Here is a 19,593-nt window from a genome sequence, read left to right on the forward strand (position 1 = left end):
AATGGTATATAAATTATGCGATTTGAATTCTGTTTACATAAAGATGATAAACATTTGGTTTTTACCTATAATGCATGAATGATTGACCCCAAAAAAAATCATTGAATAGAAACAAAATCTTTTTAATTATTTGTGGGATTACTATTTAGTAATGATTAAATTATTCTAAGATACAGTATAAATCATAATTATATATAAAAAATAATAAATAATAAAAATATATATTATAATTTTAATTATATAACCATGAATACGTGTTCTACTTTAAAACGCTTTCAACGTAACGGACCCTTACTATTTTTTAAATAATGAATTGATTGCATCATTTTCTTTAGACATAATACAAAAGATACATTTAGTTTGTGAAAAATAATAATAATAATATAATAATCAAAAGTTTATGATACCTTTGACAAAGACATGTAAATAGCAGCTTTATGGAGGAAAACACCATGCCAAACGTGTCCTTTACTCGAGCTAGAATTGGCTAAGCGAAATGGCTGTGGGCCTGACGGGAAGTGGCCCACTGTATTCAGAAATTAGAAGAAAGCAAGGGCTTGCTTCAATGGACAAAAAAAACAGAAGCAAAGTTGTCATCAATTCTGACGTGAATCAAGTGAGAGCAGACGTATCCATCGCCGTAGATGCCTTCATCACAAAGCTAAGAATGTCACCCTTCGTAAATGTTTCTAATGATGGCTTCATCTCCACAACTTGACTACTTGAGACCATCATTACCGCAAAAATTACTTAATTTTATGATTAAATTTGTATCTAGTTGAATTACTGTTGAATACTCAAATCTCTCTCTCTCTCTCTCTCTCTCTCTGTGTCTGTATAATGAATAGAGGTTTCGAGGTTCCATCCATCACTGCCACGTCCAATTGGCCATGGCTGGTGAACTATTACCACTTTTCTATCATTGTGGCGTATCAAAGATTCTTTGAATGCACGACATTGATTTGGGACCCTCCATGCTTCTAATATTAGTTAAGTTCTAGTGCAATTCGAGCAACTAACATCTAAGTGCATAAAAGGCTGGCTCGTACTCTCGTCTATAAAGTCAATTTCCAAGAACTAAATAGAGATTTAAGTGTATTTTTATATCCCATTAAGAAATCCCACTTGAATTTAAATGAAGCCAATCAATTCATGCGATTCGAAATCCAACTAAAAATTTATGCAAGGAAATTTCTTGAGCAGAGAAATAATAAAGCTGCCCAATACGATTTTATTTCCTGAAAGATATCACAATTTGAGTCATTTAGATTTCAGAGCTTGGGGGACTTATTTGATCGGGACTAAGATGTTTTGGGTCTTTACGAATTTTAACAATTTATAGGGACCAAATCAGTAACTAACCAAACTTAAAGGTCAGTGCCTCGGGGGCAAAGGCATTTATTTGTCTGGATAATTTTTAAAAATTTCCCCTGAGATTTGGGTTTGTTGCAAGTAGATGGTGATAATTTATTTATTTATAAAAAAATTTTTACCGTCAGTTAATTTTAACATTGACCGTTAGTTGACTGTGCAAAGATAATATTACCCTTAACAACAGTTTGTAGACGGAAATAATTATAAAAAAATTAAAATTATTGACTATTTTATCCTCTTTAAATTATTGATATTTTCTTAAAGTTCCTATAAAAAAGATAAAATTAAAAACTTGAAAATGAAATAGTTATAATCTTTACCTATGATATTATAAATCTTTGAAATTGACAAAGATAAAATTGTCAAAAAATAGGATTTATACTTTTTGCACCAATAATTTTAATTTTTTTTAGTTATTTCCGTCTACAAACTGTTCTTAAGGGTAATATTATCTTTACACAGTCAACTAACGGTCAATGTTAAAATTAACTAATGGTAAGAAATTTTTTACAAATAAATAAATTCTCGCCATCTACTTGCAACAAGTCCAAACCTTAAAGGAGGTTTTAAAAATTACTCTTATTTGTCTAAACTCCTGTGCAACGATTAAGATCTTCGAAACGCGGACGCATACAATGAGATCATCCGTAGACGATTTCCCCTCATCTCTAAAACCCTTCCACTCTCGCCTCCACTCGAACGAACTAAGCTTTGCACCAAACCCCTCTACCGTTCCAAGAGCTTCGAGCCCTTCAACGCATCACTCTTTCAAGCCAAAATGGTGAGCAAGAGACAGAGAGAAGCCCGCAAGCGATTCAAAGAAGTCCACCCAGAGCTGTTCCCAAAGCCAGAGCCAACAGCCCCAAAAGACCCGAGCGAGAAGAAAAAGAAGAAAAGCAGCAAATTCAAGCGCAAAAAGGCAGAATCCAAAGACCCAAATCGTAATGAAAAATCCATGAAAAGGGTTTTTACAAGACACCCACTCAGAGTTCCTGGAATGAAGCCCGGTGAAAGCTGCTTTATATGTAAAGCTAAAGAGCATATTGCCAAACACTGCCCTATGAAAGCGGAGTGGGAAAAGAACAAGGTCTGTTTTTTGTTTTGAGTTTAATTCATCTTGGCATTTTAAGAATCAAAAGTGATGGCATATGATTGAATTTGTTTCTTTTTGTGTGTCTGTGATGCTTCGCAGATATGTTTGGTTTGTCGGCGACGTGGGCACACTCTCAAGAATTGTCCTAGTAAGAATGATGAGACTGAGAGCACCAAGTTGTGTTACAATTGCGGCCAAGCGGGGCATTCACTTGCTCAATGTCCCCAGCCACTTCAAGATGGTATTGTACAAATCTGTCGGTTTAAGGATGCTCTATGTTGCTTTACATTTGCCATTTGATGTGGTTAGCAAATCATTTTTATTCTGAATGGACCTGTAGTTAGTCTGTGTCGCTACCCCAAACAGTTCAGTTGATTGCTTGTTAGTGAATGCAGGATGCAGCAGGAAATTGTATAAGCAATAGCATATATTTAAAGATTATGTAAAAATCATGGTCAGAAAAAATAATTCTGCGGTGCTTTGGTCATTTATGTTCATAAGATATGCTTTGCTGGAGGTCTTAATTGTCATTCATTAAAGCTTGATTCTTCATTGATGGCTAACTTCCAGATAAACAATATACTATAACTTTTTTTTACCCCTATTTTTGAACGTATGAATTAGCTGGAATGAATAGTTTCAAGAGCTTATGCAAATAAGATTGTTTTGAATAAATAATGTAAGTTTTTAAAGCATTTGTCATAGATGATATCATTCCAAGAATCACTTCTCTTGCGTGTTCATATGAAACTTAACACCCTAGAAATTGAGCATGATAAGCTTTCTTGTATGCGGGCAAGAATACAAAGCAATGCTTTCTTTAAGCAGATGCAGATTTCATTTCAGTCGTAGGTTGCTAGGGCTTGAAACGATATCCTAAATCATGTGGCAATCTGAAACATGAGGACACTATTTTGGTCTTAGAAGGAAATCTTTTTAGGAAAGTTGGTAGGGGAAATCTTATGGATGAATTTTCTAAATGGAGGATTTCGTCTCTCTTTTTTGCTCTTTCTTGCTCTATCTGTTTTATATTTGGGGTGGCCTCTAGTCATAAAAAATGTTGATTAAGTTCTTTGTTTACATTCTTATCCTTTTGGACACTATTCAAATTTAAGTTCTTTGTCATTTGTTGATGTGGAAAATGGTCTTTTCTTTGTTGATGTAGGTGGAACCAAATTTGCTAGTTGCTTCATTTGTAAAGAACAAGGACACTTAAGCAAGAACTGTCCTCAAAATGCTCATGGGATCTACCCAAAGGTAAGTTGTCCATTGGATGTTAGTTATATTATAACAGAGGATGGACCATGGTCTTGTTGAGTGACCCATCAAACACTTTGCCTAAGTGGACTATAACTTGGCTACGGTTTCTTTCGTTTGAATGAAGACCATCATATTTTTGCTAGAGTGGCTACGAGCAACTTAGCATTCTCCTTATGTTGAATCTTAAATATTTGGACTATGGCTTTTTCTTAGGGTGGCTGTTGTAAGATATGTGGTGGTGTAACACATTTGGCAAGAGATTGTCCTAATAAAGGCATCCAAGGTTTTACTGCTTCTAGTAAACAAGGTAATGCATTCAACTTCTCATTCCTATTTCTAAGCCTAATCCCGATTATGTTCAATCGAATGTTACATGCATTTACAATAATACACTTCCGAGTATGACAAGTAGCTATCCAGAGATGTTGACACAATTTTGATTCAATGATCTACAACTTTTGGGGTACTGCAGTGTATAAGTTGAAATTCATGTCAATTCTTTAATGAGTGTTCCTAATGAATTTTGCTTGTGTTCTTTTACAATAATGATTTATCTGGCAACCAAAATCCAATTTACTTATGAATTCAATGTAAGGTTCCCAAACTGGAAATGTTGAATGTTATATGAGAATTCAATCGGATAGATCATTGTATGACAATTTATCCTCAAAGAAAAGAACTATTGAGTAAATTGATTGGAAATTAGTAGAATTTTCAATTTCTTTCCCTTCTAAAAAAGCTACCAACCGTAGGGAAAATGAAATTCCTTAAATATAATCTATAAAGAATTTTAGAGAGCAACTTTTCTGTTATAACCTCAAGTTATAAGGCAGAGGAAGTCAAATCTCTTAACTATTATTAAGTCCTGCTGAGCTTTCATGTCTACCAGTGTCATTTATGAAAGCATCATGTTTTCCGTTTCCTACGATATGACATGTTTTTCAATTGGGTTCATCTCTTGTTTTCAGCAATGGCAGGAGGAGAAAGGCCGACAGGACAGGTGACCAAATTTACCAGCGGTGACGATCTTTTAGATGACTTTTTGACAGAAGACGCAAATATTGGTAACAAAGACAAGTCTTCTATAGCAAAAGTTGATTCTACATCCGATTCAACCAATGCCAAAGTAAAACAGAAGAAGAAGCAAGGGTCTAAAGTGGTGAATTTTGTTGGATGAAAACCATCTTGTGAAAAAATTTACAAGCCTCTTTATGATCTGCTGTAAGAGTTGATAGCTGTATTCATGACTACATTAGAGTTTAGACACTTACAGAAATTTTGATCGACCCTATTCACCTTTACATTACATCAATCTTAGTTGATCCGATTGTGATAACATCATCTGAACTTTCTATCGATTTATTACCATGTATTCAATCTCATTCAGGAGTACAACGCATGATCTGAATTTCGAACTTACTCATGTCTCAAATGTTCTGTTCTCCAAAAAAATATTGGTAACAATAGTAATAACATCTCATTTCTTTACACCTTTGAAAAAACAAAAAAAATCTCATTTCTTGTTATATTGGGCGGGACTTCAGCTGAGGTGGTACACACCAAATTTTATATTAAGAAATGCTAGTTACAATATATTACATAAAATTAATTTAGCGGAAATATATTTTGGAATTTGGACATGGAACCTTCCAAGAGTTGAATAGTAGAGTAAGAAAAGATTTGAGTCTCCTGGGGTAGAAATTAATAGACATTTTGATTGTGCAACGAGAGAGTTGATCCGATAAATTTCAGTGGATTTCCGATTACAAATATTAATAAATTTGTAAGGTAGTATTAATAAAAAAAAAAGTACTTTAGATGGGAGTGTAAATAATAGACCTTTTGAGATGACATGAGACAATCAAGTGAAGGCCATTTATTATGGTGATAAAAGCAATCAACCGAAAATAGTTGGCCATGCAGTAGTCTCATAAGGTACATCATGTATCGTTTCTATATTAGATTATATATATATATATATATATAACAAGAACATGCATAAGTTGGGTCCTGGCTATGGACATAATCAGAGCCCTGAAAGCTCAAAGAATTCTCAGCCCTTGTTTTATCCCTCAAAAATCTCTAATTCCACCGCATTCTCCTCTAACTTTCATGTCTCCCTCAAATTAAGGATCTTTGTTATCCTCTTCTCCTTTTTTCCACTTTCATATTTATCTTCTTCCTCATTTTTCACAAGGTGCCTGTCTCTTATCCCCCAGACAAGCAACATGGTACTTCTCTTCTCTCTCTCTCTCTCTGTCACTATCTTCATTTTTGCATATATATATATGAATTTGATCTTGCTGATGACTGGTAACAAATTAAAAGAAATGCACAAAATTTACAATTCATGAACATTGTTGAGTAGAAATAGCAGATCTCAATTACATTTGATTTCAACGCGATCGTATTCTAAATAGGTGATAAATTTGCAATTGCATTGTAGTTTGAAAGCTGCAGCTACGATGACTCTTCCCTCTTAGGCGGGGACAGAAATATGTTGAAACTTAGGGAAGATAAAGGTTTAAGCTGAAATTTATGTCAATTTCGGTGCACTTTATTGTGTGACCCTTATTACTTTTACACCGCTGCACCCATTGAACCAAATTCTGGTTCTTCCTCTAAGGCTACAGATTGGCATTTGCATTGTTCAATGCCATTCAGAAATTTCGGATTCGCTATAGATATAAATCATTGATATATGGAACTTGCTTGACTATTAGGAAATGAATTTTCAAATACTAGAAATTAGAATCAAGTAGTCACTTTTACATTATGTTTAAACTTTGGGATTCATACATTTCATTATGTGTTTCAAAGGAAAAAAGACATTGATCTTACGTTTATATGTTGGTGACATGTGAAAATTGGTTAGGCGAACGCAGCATCTGGAATGGCGGTGCATGATGACTGTAAGCTGAAATTTATGGAACTAAAAGCAAAGAGGAACTATCGATTTATCATATTCAAGATCGATAATCAGCAGGTTGTGGTAGAGAAACTCGGTAGCCCTGGCGACTCTTATGATGATTTCACTACGTCTCTTCCAGCCGATGAATGCCGCTATGCTGTCTATGATTTTGATTTCATCACTCATGAGAACTGCCAGAAAAGCAAAATTTTCTTCATTGCATGGTAACTCAAATTTGTAGCAACTTTTCAATTACCTATTCACACACACATAAATGTCTTCACTCTTCTTTAATGGGCTTTTACACACAGTATTAATGTACATGAAATCACTAATTGTGAGATATAAGTTGATAGATGATCTGTAAATGATAGCTGCCAAGTGAAATGTGTTTTTACTAAAACTTTAGCAATCGTGTTGTCAAGGTGGTAACACATTTCCTTTTTAGGTTTCTTTTCAAGTTTCTTATAATTCATAATTGTAATGAATTGGAATCACTATCAAGTATACATATATGATTTGCATGCATTAGCTGCTACATTACTTAAAAAAAAAGAAAAAAAAAAAAGATTTTGGTAAGATCTAGTTGACGTGTTTTTAGAATAAGTAAAAAACACAACCATTACAAACATACTCGAGGTTGATTTTGTGGTATTTGTAACTGTAGGTCACCGGATCCATCAAAGGTGAGAAGTAAAATGGTATATGCAAGCTCCAAGGACAGATTCAAAAGGGAGCTCGATGGGATTCAATTTGAGTTGCAAGCAACAGATCCTAGTGAGATGAGCCTTGACATTATAAAAGAGCGAGCATTTTAGACCGCTTTTGCCTAGCTCCCATTTCTTATCTTTCATATCCAGCATAAGTTTTTTTTCTTTTTTTTCAATCAGTTACCATTTTGTGATCATTGTTTCTTATTTTTCTTTTTACTTTTTCCCCTTTTGGTTGCATGCGTTTTAAACTACGTAGTTTAATGTATTATTATGAACACCATCTATCATGTGAAATACATTTTGAATCTTTTGTACTCTTTCATCTTTGTTTCATGTTGTTTATTCTGTTTTATATCAGAAATTAAAAGAAGAAAAATTCCATTAAAAAAAGGAAGGGATTCAGAACCGTCAGCTATTTATCGAACCAATGAGTTTAATGCAAAAACGAAACACTAATAAGAGAATAAATTACTATCGGAATAAAATAAATAATGGGAACTGAACCTAAAATCTGACTAATTAAAACAATACTTCAAACTCAAAGAAAAATAATCTGAAAGAATTTCTACACAGTAGCTAGGTATATATTATTGACAGAATGAATCTAATAATATAAAAAGGTAGGCATTACAGCGATGTATTTGATATTAAATAAAATAAATTAAACCTTCCTATGATTGCTTTGTCTGATTTTCCCAGTAAGCTCTCTGCCATGATTCTACTTGCAGTATTGAATTTTCCTTTTTCTGAAGAACATCATTAAGAGACGAAGGATCATAAGAGGGAGGCAATGTGCATGGACTTGTTTCTTTAGGACTTTGCACCAATGATTCCTCCATAAACTTCCTCGCTGGTCCTTCCTCGGCGCATGCCAGTCTCTCTGCACAGTATTCAACGGCTTCTGGGGATACTGTGGGCTGGTATCTCAAGAGCTTAGAGTACTGATTTAAGAGATGAAACATATAGTCGTACACGTAATCTAACTTCAATTCGTCTTGGATGAATTTGCTCGCTGCCCTTCCCATGGCTTTTGCCTGATAAATTTGCAGAAAATATACCACTGAGAAAAGCAGAGTCACTTCAAAATGTAATCTAAATCAAAATTCTAGTACTTGTGCACTTAATCTAAATGCAAGTAAGTTCCTGTTGATTCCCCTTATGGTAGTTGTTGCAGTGAAAATTATTGGGTTCATACAACAGCGACATACTGGTAACGTAATTCCATCATCAAGAATTCAACTGTTCTATATAACTAGATGGCAAGACTTCCAATGACCTAAATTGACTGCAAAAGTGAAGCTTCTTAACTTTCGATGAAGAAAAGTGGGATCATACTATAATACGATTAGTTACCTTTTTCTTATGGCTGTTACCCCAGTCGACAGCAAACTTAATTGACCTACACTTGTCATGGTCATTTATAGGCCAGTAGTGGTGCAATGGCATCAAACCTCGTGTGTAAAAATCATAGTATTTGGGTGTCACAATTAAGGTAACAGAATCACAGGCAAGAATGTATTTCTCGCTAACGGACCAGGCAGACCCTTCAATATAGATCTTGAACCTGCAGAAACCGTGGAATTGGAGAAACTTAATTGATCGAATTAGTTACAAGGAAAGCACAATCTTATACGTAGATTGAAGCTAAGGAAGTTCAAAATGTTCACCTGTCTCTGCATTGGCTGGCTAAGTCAGATTGCTTGTAACCTTCCTGCTGTTCTTTGATCCAATCCTGCAGAAAATTTTGCCAGGTGTCTTGTGTGAAAATCAACAAAATAGTACAATGTAAAGCGAAAAGAAAACAGATATTATTATTACCTGGGCAAATACACGAGCATTCCACTCTTGTCCCTCTGAGACATTGCATTTCATAAGGTCCTGTCTGGTGGGAGCAACAGTGGGATTACCCTTCCAGTAAGCATAAGGTTCCCTATCGCTCCATTTTATTCTTCTGTTTCCTTCTTCTAGGTCCTTCAGTTGCGGCTCCCAAGACTTTATGTTGACCTCGGGCCTGCACAATCATCAGTTTCACAAAATCGGGCAACTCTCATCATGTGCTGTCGTGCACCAAAAGCATACACAGATAGTACGTTGGTTAAGCATAGAATAGTCTTTACCATCCCCAAAACGACCAATCAGGGAAGACAATATCGTATGTTTGATCATTGGCACAGTATCGAAACAGGGGAGGCGGGGCCGGAGCATCAGGCGCACAATAGGCGTTTCTTAGAACAACCGGCCAGTCAACGCAATCAAACATAAGATCCAAGTCGGGAATTCTGCCAGGGTACCTCCTTAACAACTGTAGGATACCCCATAGTGTAAAAGTGTCCCTCGACTGGAACGCCTTAGTATATGTCTCCACGTAAGCCTTGCCTTTCACTATAACCAGTCTAAAATTTGCAGTTTTGCGGGCTCTCTCGACCATTTCCCTCGTGATCCCTGTGCGGGCCCATGGCCTTAGATCTTCGTGTATCCAACGGAAGTATTCTGGACACGTAGAGGGCGAGGTAGCGTCATTATCTTCTTCTGGTGCGTAGCTGGTTGGGTAGGTTCCGGGGCAGGATTTTGTGTGAGTGTGGCTTCCAGCTGCAGTGCAGTTAAGCGGGTATTCTACTTTGTTGCGGGGCTTTTTTGTAATTCTGGGGTCAAATGTTAGGCTTTTTCTATCTGTTACTACCCGATTTGCGCCGCCATCCAGAGCCTGCAATAGCACAAAGCACAATGTGAACAAAATTCGGAAATTGTTATAATCTCACCTACCACGCCCAGCACTAGAGTTAGCATATAATGTACAAAAATTGGGGGGGGGGGGGAAGATCACAAAATTATCTCCATCCAATATCATAAACCTAAAGCATTTTATTAGTTACAATTATTACTACACATTCTAGGAAACCCCACTCATATAAGAAATTGGAAATGATCAGAGTGCCCTAACAAGAAGCAAAAGCTGCCAGCAAAATATGCATGCTTTTCGTTAACACGAGGGCAAATTTTTGCAATGATTTTTCAGGCTATCAGATCACTTTGCAAGCCGCAAACAACACCACGGTGACACAAAACTAAAACACATGTAATTATTTACGATTTCGTAAAAATGTAGGGACTCCAATGTTATTACCCCATATAAAATAAAGTAAGGACTATTGATGAAGATGGCAAGGAGTGCATGATGCGAGCGAGCATCATGCGGTGCAAATAAAGTCACGGCGTAGGCCCAGAAACGAGACCATGATCACATGCAAAGCTGTTCGAATCATGGTGTACGTGTTCCAATTGGGCGACCAGACTATCTTTTCGAACAAAGTTTGGTGAACCGACAACCCCGGTGGGTGTTCGGCTTTTAGAAGCTTCCGCCAATAAGACACGGGCTCGTGTCCAAAGACACAAGGCACCGTAAGTCAGCACGACGTCGTTTTGTCAACAAAGCGAGCCAATCGAGAAAATAATAATGGATCTAGCCAGCTAGAAGTGGGGGTTTTTTTTTTTTTTTTACTTACAGCGGAGTCGAGCAGGCGCGTGGAGACCAACGCGCCGAGGAAGAGGACGACGATGAAGGAGAAGAGAACGTAGGATTTAGCTGGTGACATGACAAACTGCCGCCAGATCGTGTCCGTGAAGTGACCAGAATGCCCCGATCCATGTACGCTGCTTAAATACCTGTGCTGCACCTGCATGTTGTGCTCTTTCATTCTCCGCAACACTTAATTTTCCCTAAGTTTTAAGCTCTGACGACGATAGCAGAAGCTTATTTACCGAAACGGGCAGCTGAGGCTTTTGCTGTTTTGAGCTCTCTTTGCCGCTGCAGAACTTAATTTCTCATCAACACGAAAATCTTTTTCAGCTCGGCTATAGTGGATTCAGGCGGCCAATAGAATCTACAGGGGCATATCGAGGGAAATGAAAAAGCGGAAACTGTAGCTAGACTTAAAAGAAAAAGGAAAGTGGAAGAAAAATAGAGAGTGTAGGAGAAAAAGCTTTGACAAGCGAATTTTTGGAAAAGACTGAAAAGGGTGTTATAGAACCCTCGTCCTCGCGACAGTGCGGGTACTTATGCTTGATTTTTTGCCCTTATATGTAAATATAGTAAGCTTAGGCCTTTGGCTCACCCCTTTTTTCATAGGAGGGAAACTGGAAAGAGGACAAATCAGTTTATTTTACTTGGCAGGCCCCTTGTGATTTGTGAAACCGAAAGGTGCCATGTAACGTGTTGAACAGAAACCTTTTGAATAATAGGAGCTGGCTAAGTTACAGATTCTGTAACATACAGATCCAACTTAGCCAGCTCCTGATTGGTTAGTTAGCTACCAAACAAAAATAATTGCATGCTTTTTCTCCATATGCAGGACAGGTGTGGTGCATGTATTGGGTGCGTAACTGCGTGTGTTACAGAATCTGTAAGGTAGACAGGTCCTGAATAATATTAATAAAGGATTGTGTTGTCAGGAAGGCCTGGGCCAACGGCAAATTCAACAGTTTTTTTTAGTTTCTACAATTAATTAGCTTGCGTATTCGGCGGTATATTGGTGAGAAAAATAGGGTGTGACTAAGGTGTACCAGCTCTATAGTGCAGCCGCTCTCCGATTTAGCCTTTTTGTCATTTATTCGCGTTGTAGAATATATATTACCGAACATTTGTTACACGTAATGGTCATATCATTCACAAAAAAATTTATTATCAAAGAATTTTGAGGGTGTACAATCATACAATTATTGCATAGTAGTTGGACCCATGAAATTAATTAGTTGTGGCGGTTGATTTTTCCAATTTTGGTACTAAGGCGGCTGTGATTTTAGGCTTGCAAATCAACTTTAAAATAGTCTACCAAGACCTTGTAGTTTTTGTGAATAAAACATGTCTGTACCGAAAATTAGTACAAAAATTAATTGAGTGCCACTATTTGCACCCCTCCAAATGCTTATTAAAATCAATTTAACTATTTTATATTTTTATTTTTATAAAAATTACATAATAGAACAATTTTTAATTAAATTCTCACTCAAAAGTCAAATTTTTTTCTTAAAAAAATCTAACATTTTAGAAATTAAAAAAAAAGTTACTTTTTTTTCTCTAATTTTCAAGTGATAAATTTACTACCTATGTATGAAATGGAGAGAATAAAACTTTTTATTTTTTTTCTTTTTAATAGAAGAAAATGTTGTTGAAATGAGATTAAACAATATAAATAAATAAAAATTAGAGAATATGGTTTACACTAATAGATTTAGGGCCAGTTTAGTAGTGCGGTTGAAATTATTTTTATAAAAATAGTGTTTGGTAAATTTTGTAAAAGCAACTTATTTCATAATTTTTTATATTTTGTCAGCAACTTTTAAAAGTAGGTAGGGAGTTACTTTTCATAAGCAGCTTATTGAATAAGCTACCACACCTTTTTAAAATTCCTATTATAACCATATATTTTAATAAAAAGACAATTGTATCGCACTTATTCATAAACCCTTATATATAAATTATCAGATATCATATTACCACCATAACCAGATGCATTCTCTCTAGTTTTGATCCAGTAAGTTCATATTCTAATTTCATAACTATGGCTTTTAAAGTTTAATCTATATTACATATTTAAGAAGAAAAAAAAGACATGTCTAAACAATTTATTAAAAATAATCTATAAATAAAAAGTAATTAAAACTTATATTTATTTTGGTCATTATATAATAAAACAACACTTTGGTAATAAAATTTACTAAACGCACATACTCTACTTTTCGAACTCATGGAAACCGCAACAACACGGTTTACCAAACACCAAATTACTTTTTCAATCAGCAACTTATTTCATCTACACAGTACAAATAGCTTATTTTATCAGCCTCCGCAATCCCAAATTAGCCCTTAGTTAAGAGTGTTTTTATTATTGATGGAAGTATTAAAAGAATTTTATAATTTTTAAAAATATTTTAATGAATTAATAAAGAAAAGAAGTGTTAAGAGATATTTAGAGAGGAAAGAATAGTCCCACTCAAATTAATTTTAGATAATTTTTTTTCTTTTGTTATGTAATAATGGTGTGCTATTTCAATTTTCCAAATCAACACGATAGCTTATGCCCCCAACTAAACCTCTATTTCTACCATCAAATAAAGTAAACAAAGCTGACCACTTGACCACTACTTGTATAATTTCCACTCATAGACCTAGACCACTTCGATTACGGGTAACAATGATGCTCATAAATGTCAATTTTTTGTCTTTTTTAGTACAAAACGGGTATCACCGGCTAGCTGGATTCTGAGCCACAGAATCAACTACAATATATGCCCCTATGGGCCATAGTTTCGATTCCAATTTAAAAAAGCTCGCTTTTGCCTTAAATTATGACAAAATTATAGTGCAACTGTGGTACCATACCACAACTACATCCATTTATTGGATTTAGTTATAATGACAATTGTGAATTAAATTCAATAATTAGATGCAGTTATGGTATGATACCACAGTTACACCATAATTGAACCCTTAAATTAATGCAGCATAACTGAAAGTTGCTGGCCCATTAAAATTGAAAGATTTCAAGTTGTTTTTGTCCCCTTAAATGATCAGCTATAAAGAAGCCAGTCTCACAAGACCAGTGTTTTCTGGAATTAATGTTATTGGTTTCTCTTTTTAGTATTTGCACGAAGTACGGACAACGTATTTAATTTATGCCACTTTAGGTAGATGGCTCATCATAAATCATATCTACATTTAAGAGAAGTCTAACTAATTTTCTCTTTGTGGGAGCTGGCTTAATCATCGAGATTCAGGCACATATTCAAGGAGTTTAATGCTCATTAATAAGTAGGAAAGCTCAGTTTTGCATGAGTATAAAGCAATCGAAGAAGAAGAATAAACAAAGTGTCAGAATTGGCTTGCTGAACTGTTTATATTATATAGCACTCCTTTTGATATTATAAAGAATAAATTAAACCTTCTTACGACTCTATTTCCTTCTCCCAATAACAAAAGTAGGGATAGTTTTGTTCTCTAAAAATATAACCGGCATTAAAATGTCCATCTCGGAGATAGAAACCTGAGCTGTACCACGACATGAATGATTTAGCTCGTCCAATTCGGCCATGTCAGTATTTGAAAAGAAAAAGAAAAATCCTATGACTGGTTTGTTTGATTTTCCCAGTAAGCTTTCACCCACGATTCTACTTGTAATATTGAATTTTCTTTTTCCCGAAGAACATCATAAAGAGATGAAGGATCATATGGGGGAGGCAAGGTGCATGGACTTGTCTCTTTAGGACTTGTCTCCAATGATTCCTCCATCAACTTCCTCGCCATTCCTTCCTCGGGGCAAGCCATTGTCTCTGCACAGTATTCGACGGCTCCTGTGGGTATCGTTGGCTGGTATCTAAAGAGCTTAGAGTACTGATTTAACAGATGAAACATGTAGTCATACACGTAATCCATCTTCAGTTCCTCTTGTATGAATCTGCTCGCTGCCCTTCCAATTTCCTGTGCCTGATAAATTTATGGAGAAGAGATGAATGAGAAAACTAAATGAAACATGTAGCTGTACACGCAATCTCAATGGAAGTTTCGTTTAAATTCCCTTATGGTAGTTCTGGAATTGAAAAATATTAATTTGGCATACAGTGGCAAAAAATAGTACTAGTAATGTAATTCTAGCCTGCATGCATCAAGAATTCTAACACTTCTACGTCGGCTGCAAAAATGGAGTAGCTTTCTGTTGAAGAAACCCGATATCATACTACTGTATTATGATCAGTTACCTTTCCCGTGTGATTGTTGCCCCAGTCAACAGCAAACTTAATTGACCTGCACTTGTCGTAGACATTTATGGGCCAGAAGTGGTGCATTGGTATCAAACCTCTTGTGAAAAAATCAGTGTAATTGGGTGTCACATATAAGGTGACAGAATCACAGGCAAGAATATATTTCTCACTAACAGACCATGCAGACCCCTCAATGTAGATCTTGAACCTGCACAAACCGTGAATTAGGAAAAACCAAAATGATCAATTACAAGGAAAGTACAATTTTATAACTAATTATAGCTAAGAAAGTTCAAAATTTTCACCTATGTTTGCATTGGCTGGCTAGGTCAGATTGCTTGTAACCTTTCTGTTTTTCTTTTTTCCAATCCTGCAGATGAAAAGTTTCATATGAAATTGCAGTATACTCACTACAATGGCATACAACATATACTGGTTTGATTTCTTTATTTCACAGAATTAAACTAACAATAGTATAATGTAATTAAAGTGCAAAAGAAAATAGAGATTATGCCTGGACATATAAACGAGCATTCCACTCTTGTCCCTCCGAGACATTACACTTCATAAGGTCCTGCCTACTCGAAGCAACAACTGGATTACCCTTCCAGTAAGCATAAGGTTCCCTATCGGTCCAATTCATTCTCCTGTTTCCTTCTTCCAGGTCCTTCAATATTTTCCCCCATGACTTTATATTAACCTCGGGCCTGCATAATCACCAACTGAACAAAATCAGGCAATTATCATCATTTATACCACAACCATACCAAGATACATGTTATATATTGAATGGCTGTGCGGTACAACACAGGCCTCCAAATTTTAGTTACATATCCCAAATCGTTTTTACATCTCAAACTCTTTAATGTTTACCAGCATATGCGTTATTTTTAAAGAAACTTGGGAATTGGGAAATACAAACAAAAGCCAAGACATGTAATGAAAAATTCACAGGATGTATTACATAGGACTGTAAAATCCGGGTATAGTACTCCGACTCGCAGTCAACTGAAAATCCTCAAGTTTTAGAAGTTTTACTGTTTCTGACTCCCAAATTTTCATTCATGTCCCACCGGCTTATGATATATAAGTAAACTATTATAAAACTTATGTAGTCAGCAAAAAGATTTGGGGCAAAACAAAAACCTGAGATTTCCAATTAAGAATGAGTAACATTGTACCAAATAACGCTGCATTGTGGATATACTCGATGTAAAGATCACATTAGTCATACCATCCCCAAAATGACCAATCAGGGAAGACAATATCGAATGTTTGATCATTGGCACAGTAGCGAAACAGCGGAGGAGGGGCCGGAGCACCAGGGACGCTATAGTTGCTTTTTAGGAGGATCGGCCAGTCAACGCAATCAAACATAAGATCCAAGTCAGGAATCTTGCCAGGATACCTCCTCAACAACTGTAGGATTCCCCACAATGTAAAAGTATCTCTTGACTGAAATGCCTTAATATTTCTCTTCACATAAGCCCTGCCTTTCACTATAACTAATCTAAAATTTGCTGTTTCATTGGCTCTCTCAACCATTTCCCTAGTGATCCCAGTGCGGGCCCATGGCCTTAGATCTTCGTGAATCCAACGGAAGTAATCAGGACACGTGGGGGCGAGTGGACTGTCATGATCTTCTTCTGGGGTGTAGCTCGTTGGATAGGTTCCCGGGCAGGTCTTTGTGTTGTTTCCATCAGTGCATTTAAGTGGGTATTCTGTTTTGTTATAATGCTTTTTTGTAATATCAGGGGCGTCTGTTTGGCCTTTTCTATCTCTTAGCTTCTTATTTGTGCCGCCACCAAGAGCCTGTAAACATGTGGAATAGACACATGCATTTAAGTCAGTGGGTACTTGTTTGTTAATAGCGACTATCAGATCACTGTGCATTTAACCAATGTATGTAAGGATGATTCAGAAATGAATTTTTGTTAGAAGAAAATTTACCGGAAGGGATGCATATGCAAGAAAGTGAACCATAAGTACTTGTTTGTTAATCTATTGATTTTAATGGATTTATTCGTTATTATCGCATATGTACTTGTATTGGCTATTAATGGATTGATGGGAAAGAGTCAAAGAATACATGCCAGCATCTGGGCGGCAAATAACTCACAGCGTAGGACCGAAATGGGACCCAAAATCACATGCAAGCTGTTGAATCGTAGTACAAGTGTTCTTGGGTGACCAAACTATTCTTCTAACAATTTACGCTTTCTATGGAATCTTCCGCCGGTGAGACACAGGCTAGGGTCCAGGACCCAAGACACCATAAGTGAACACGACATCATTTTGGATTACTCAATTAACAGCATTGTGATTTGTGAGATTTTCTGGAGCAGTACAGTGCACAACGCGGAGAAGGATGAAATAATAGGGTAGCGGTATACTTACCGTGGAGTCGAGCAGGCGCGTGGAGATCAATGCGCCGACGAGGAGGAGAAAGATAAAGGCGAAAAGAGCGTAGGATTTAGCTGGCGACTGGATAAATTGCCGCCAGATCGTGTCTGTGAAATGACCAGAGTGCCCCGGCCCATGCACGTTGCTCGATTGCCTCTGCTGCATGTTTGAGTTCTCTCTTTCAATTACATTTAAAAAAATTTCCCATGTTTGCCTGAAATGGGTACGTAGTTGAGACTTGCCGTACAAGTTGAGCCAGCTCTCTTTACAGAGGAATCTTTACCCCAAAATTCAAATCTTTTTCAGCTCAGCTGGTAATTGATGGGTGATTGAATCTAGAAGTAAACAGATCTAAATGAGAACCATGATGATGAAATAGCTTAATTAAATTATTTTATGCAAGAGAAAGAGGACAAATTTAAAGAGCTGTAATTACTAATTAAGAGGCGTGAAATGGAGGAAGAAGGTGGCAATTTTTTGCAACAGTTCTATTCCGTATTTGGCGTTACGTTGGTTAGAAAATTAGATTCAGATGACTTTGAAAGTTAAAGATTATTTAAATTCATAAGATAAAAGATTTATACTATTTTTATTATTTTTGTTACAATTATTATTTAAATATCATATTTATTATATATTATTAAATTTTTATATTATAATTATAATTTTTTCACAATAATTATATCTTAAAAATTATAACATTTTAATACCAAACAATATCTTAAATTAAATACCTCTCTTTTCAGTGGCATTAAACCCTTAGCCTAGTGGTGAGCCTATTGATCAGTCCATACCTCTAATTAATTCAGTATCACATCTATATTAAACTGGAGTCTAGCTAATTTTCTCTACCATCAGAATTCTAGCATAGGTAAATGTAGGTTCAATGCTCAAAAATATTTAATCGGTAGAGAAGCTATGTTTCTAAAAGGGTAAACGCCTTTATTTATTTATTTTTTAACTGTACGTTAATCTTTGTAGATTGGAATTAATTTGCGGTTGGCCATTATAGTTTTAATTATATATATATATATATATATATATAGGATTGCGGTTAAAATTTTTACAGAAATATTTACAATCCATAATTAAAAAGTAACAATTGATGTTTAATCCTACAAGATTGAAGGCTAAGGCCCCATTTAGAATGGGGTTAAAATTTTATAATCAACTTATTTAATAAGTTTTGACAGAAATTGTGTTTGATAAATTTTTTAAAAGTTGCTTATTTCAAAAGTTTCTTCATTAAAAGTAGATAGAGATTATTTTTCATAAACAATTTATTAAATAAGCCACCACACCTTTAATCTTTGTTTATAATAACCTATTAACCGTAATATTTTAATAAAAGGACAATTATGTCTTACATATATATATATATATATATGCTTTTCAAATTCGTAACAACCCTGAGAAGAACATAATTTATGAAATACTGAGATGTTATTTAATCACCAACTTATTTCATCTATATAGTAGAAGTAGCTTATTTTATTGGCCACCACAATCTCAAACTGGCACCAATTTACTCTTTTGAAAAATATAAAGATATCAATAAACAAACTGTAAATTATTTTTTTTAGTATGGTTGATATTAATGTTGAATAATTTGTATACGAAATGAATTATTTTTTTAATTTTTTTTCAAAGTCGGTATCATCAAAGCTATATATTGGAAAAAAGCAAGATGCCATGTTCTGTGGCATCTATTGATTTATATCAACAAAAAGAATGATGACAATCTATTTATTTATTTATTTATTTTTGAAAAAGAGGGACTAATGAGAGGATTAAATTGATAAAAGCATAAGAATCATGATATAAATGAGAGATTTGAAGCATATGTGCTAACCTTGACGAGTAATTGCTAATTGTCTCGATTACAAGAAGTACTCTCTCGTCTTCACGCAAGGTGTTATACAAATCGTGCCTTTCACACGTCTGGATCTCTACAAATTATTTGATAAACGGGTTCAAGAAACAAAAACTGAAGATTAAAATGGAAAAGAAAGAACCTACGATAAGTCCCTCGGTTTTTCAAGAAAAATAAAAAATGAAAGTGACATAGAAATGAAATCTCATGA

General features: G+C 35.3%; 3 protein-coding genes across 3 annotated transcripts; 1 reads left to right on the top strand and 2 right to left on the bottom strand.

Annotated features, from left to right (window-relative positions):
* Positions 1-2,024: 2,024 nt before the first annotated feature.
* Positions 2,025-7,493, top strand: LOC102611732 (hypothetical protein). Its single transcript, XM_006490329.4, has 7 exons — positions 2,025-2,461; positions 2,567-2,708; positions 3,633-3,724; positions 3,941-4,034; positions 4,696-4,820; positions 6,603-6,862; positions 7,306-7,493. The coding sequence occupies exons 1-7, from the start codon at positions 2,153-2,155 to the stop codon at positions 7,454-7,456; spliced, it is 1,173 nt and encodes a 390-aa protein (XP_006490392.2). The 5' UTR covers positions 2,025-2,152; the 3' UTR covers positions 7,457-7,493.
* Positions 7,494-7,867: 374 nt separating this feature from the next.
* On the bottom strand, positions 7,868-11,451 carry LOC102611146 (uncharacterized). The gene is made up of 6 exons (XM_006490327.4): positions 10,855-11,451; positions 9,469-10,055; positions 9,170-9,362; positions 9,019-9,083; positions 8,705-8,915; positions 7,868-8,385 (listed from the first exon to the last, which is right to left on the bottom strand). The coding sequence occupies exons 1-6, from the start codon at positions 11,044-11,046 to the stop codon at positions 8,023-8,025; spliced, it is 1,611 nt and encodes a 536-aa protein (XP_006490390.1). The 5' UTR covers positions 11,047-11,451; the 3' UTR covers positions 7,868-8,022.
* A 2,757-nt stretch (positions 11,452-14,208) lies between these two features.
* LOC102610840 (uncharacterized) lies at positions 14,209-17,970 on the bottom strand. Its single transcript, XM_006490326.4, has 6 exons — positions 17,504-17,970; positions 16,341-16,918; positions 15,621-15,813; positions 15,412-15,476; positions 15,104-15,314; positions 14,209-14,831 (listed from the first exon to the last, which is right to left on the bottom strand). Exons 1-6 carry the CDS (start codon positions 17,672-17,674, stop codon positions 14,469-14,471), a joined length of 1,581 nt encoding a protein of 526 aa, XP_006490389.1. The 5' UTR covers positions 17,675-17,970; the 3' UTR covers positions 14,209-14,468.
* Positions 17,971-19,593: the final 1,623 nt, after the last annotated feature.

This window comes from Citrus sinensis, chromosome 9, assembly GCF_022201045.2.
Source record: "Citrus sinensis cultivar Valencia sweet orange chromosome 9, DVS_A1.0, whole genome shotgun sequence".
Classification (NCBI taxonomy): domain Eukaryota; kingdom Viridiplantae; phylum Streptophyta; class Magnoliopsida; order Sapindales; family Rutaceae; genus Citrus; species Citrus sinensis.

Excerpts from the sequence above, each read along its gene's own strand:
- LOC102611732 (XM_006490329.4), top strand. The coding sequence starts at position 2,153 with ATGGTGAGCAAGAGACAGAGAGAAGCCCGCAAGCGATTCAAAGAAGTC. Across the intron at positions 2,462-2,566 it reads CGGAGTGGGAAAAGAACAAG|ATATGTTTGGTTTGTCGGCG; the intron begins GTCTGTTTTTTG and ends GATGCTTCGCAG. Across the intron at positions 6,863-7,305 it reads AAAATTTTCTTCATTGCATG|GTCACCGGATCCATCAAAGG; the intron begins GTAACTCAAATT and ends TTGTAACTGTAG.
- LOC102611146 (XM_006490327.4), bottom strand. The coding sequence starts at position 11,046 with ATGAAAGAGCACAACATGCAGGTGCAGCACAGGTATTTAAGCAGCGTA. Across the intron at positions 8,916-9,018 it reads GCCAGCCAATGCAGAGACAG|GTTCAAGATCTATATTGAAG; the intron begins GTGAACATTTTG and ends CGGTTTCTGCAG. Across the intron at positions 8,386-8,704 it reads GTAACAGCCATAAGAAAAAG|GCAAAAGCCATGGGAAGGGC; the intron begins GTAACTAATCGT and ends CAAATTTATCAG.
- LOC102610840 (XM_006490326.4), bottom strand. The coding sequence starts at position 17,674 with ATGCAGCAGAGGCAATCGAGCAACGTGCATGGGCCGGGGCACTCTGGT. Across the intron at positions 15,814-16,340 it reads GATTGGTCATTTTGGGGATG|GCCCGAGGTTAATATAAAGT; the intron begins GTATGACTAATG and ends GTGATTATGCAG. Across the intron at positions 15,477-15,620 it reads ATGCTCGTTTATATGTCCAG|GATTGGAAAAAAGAAAAACA; the intron begins GCATAATCTCTA and ends TTTCATCTGCAG.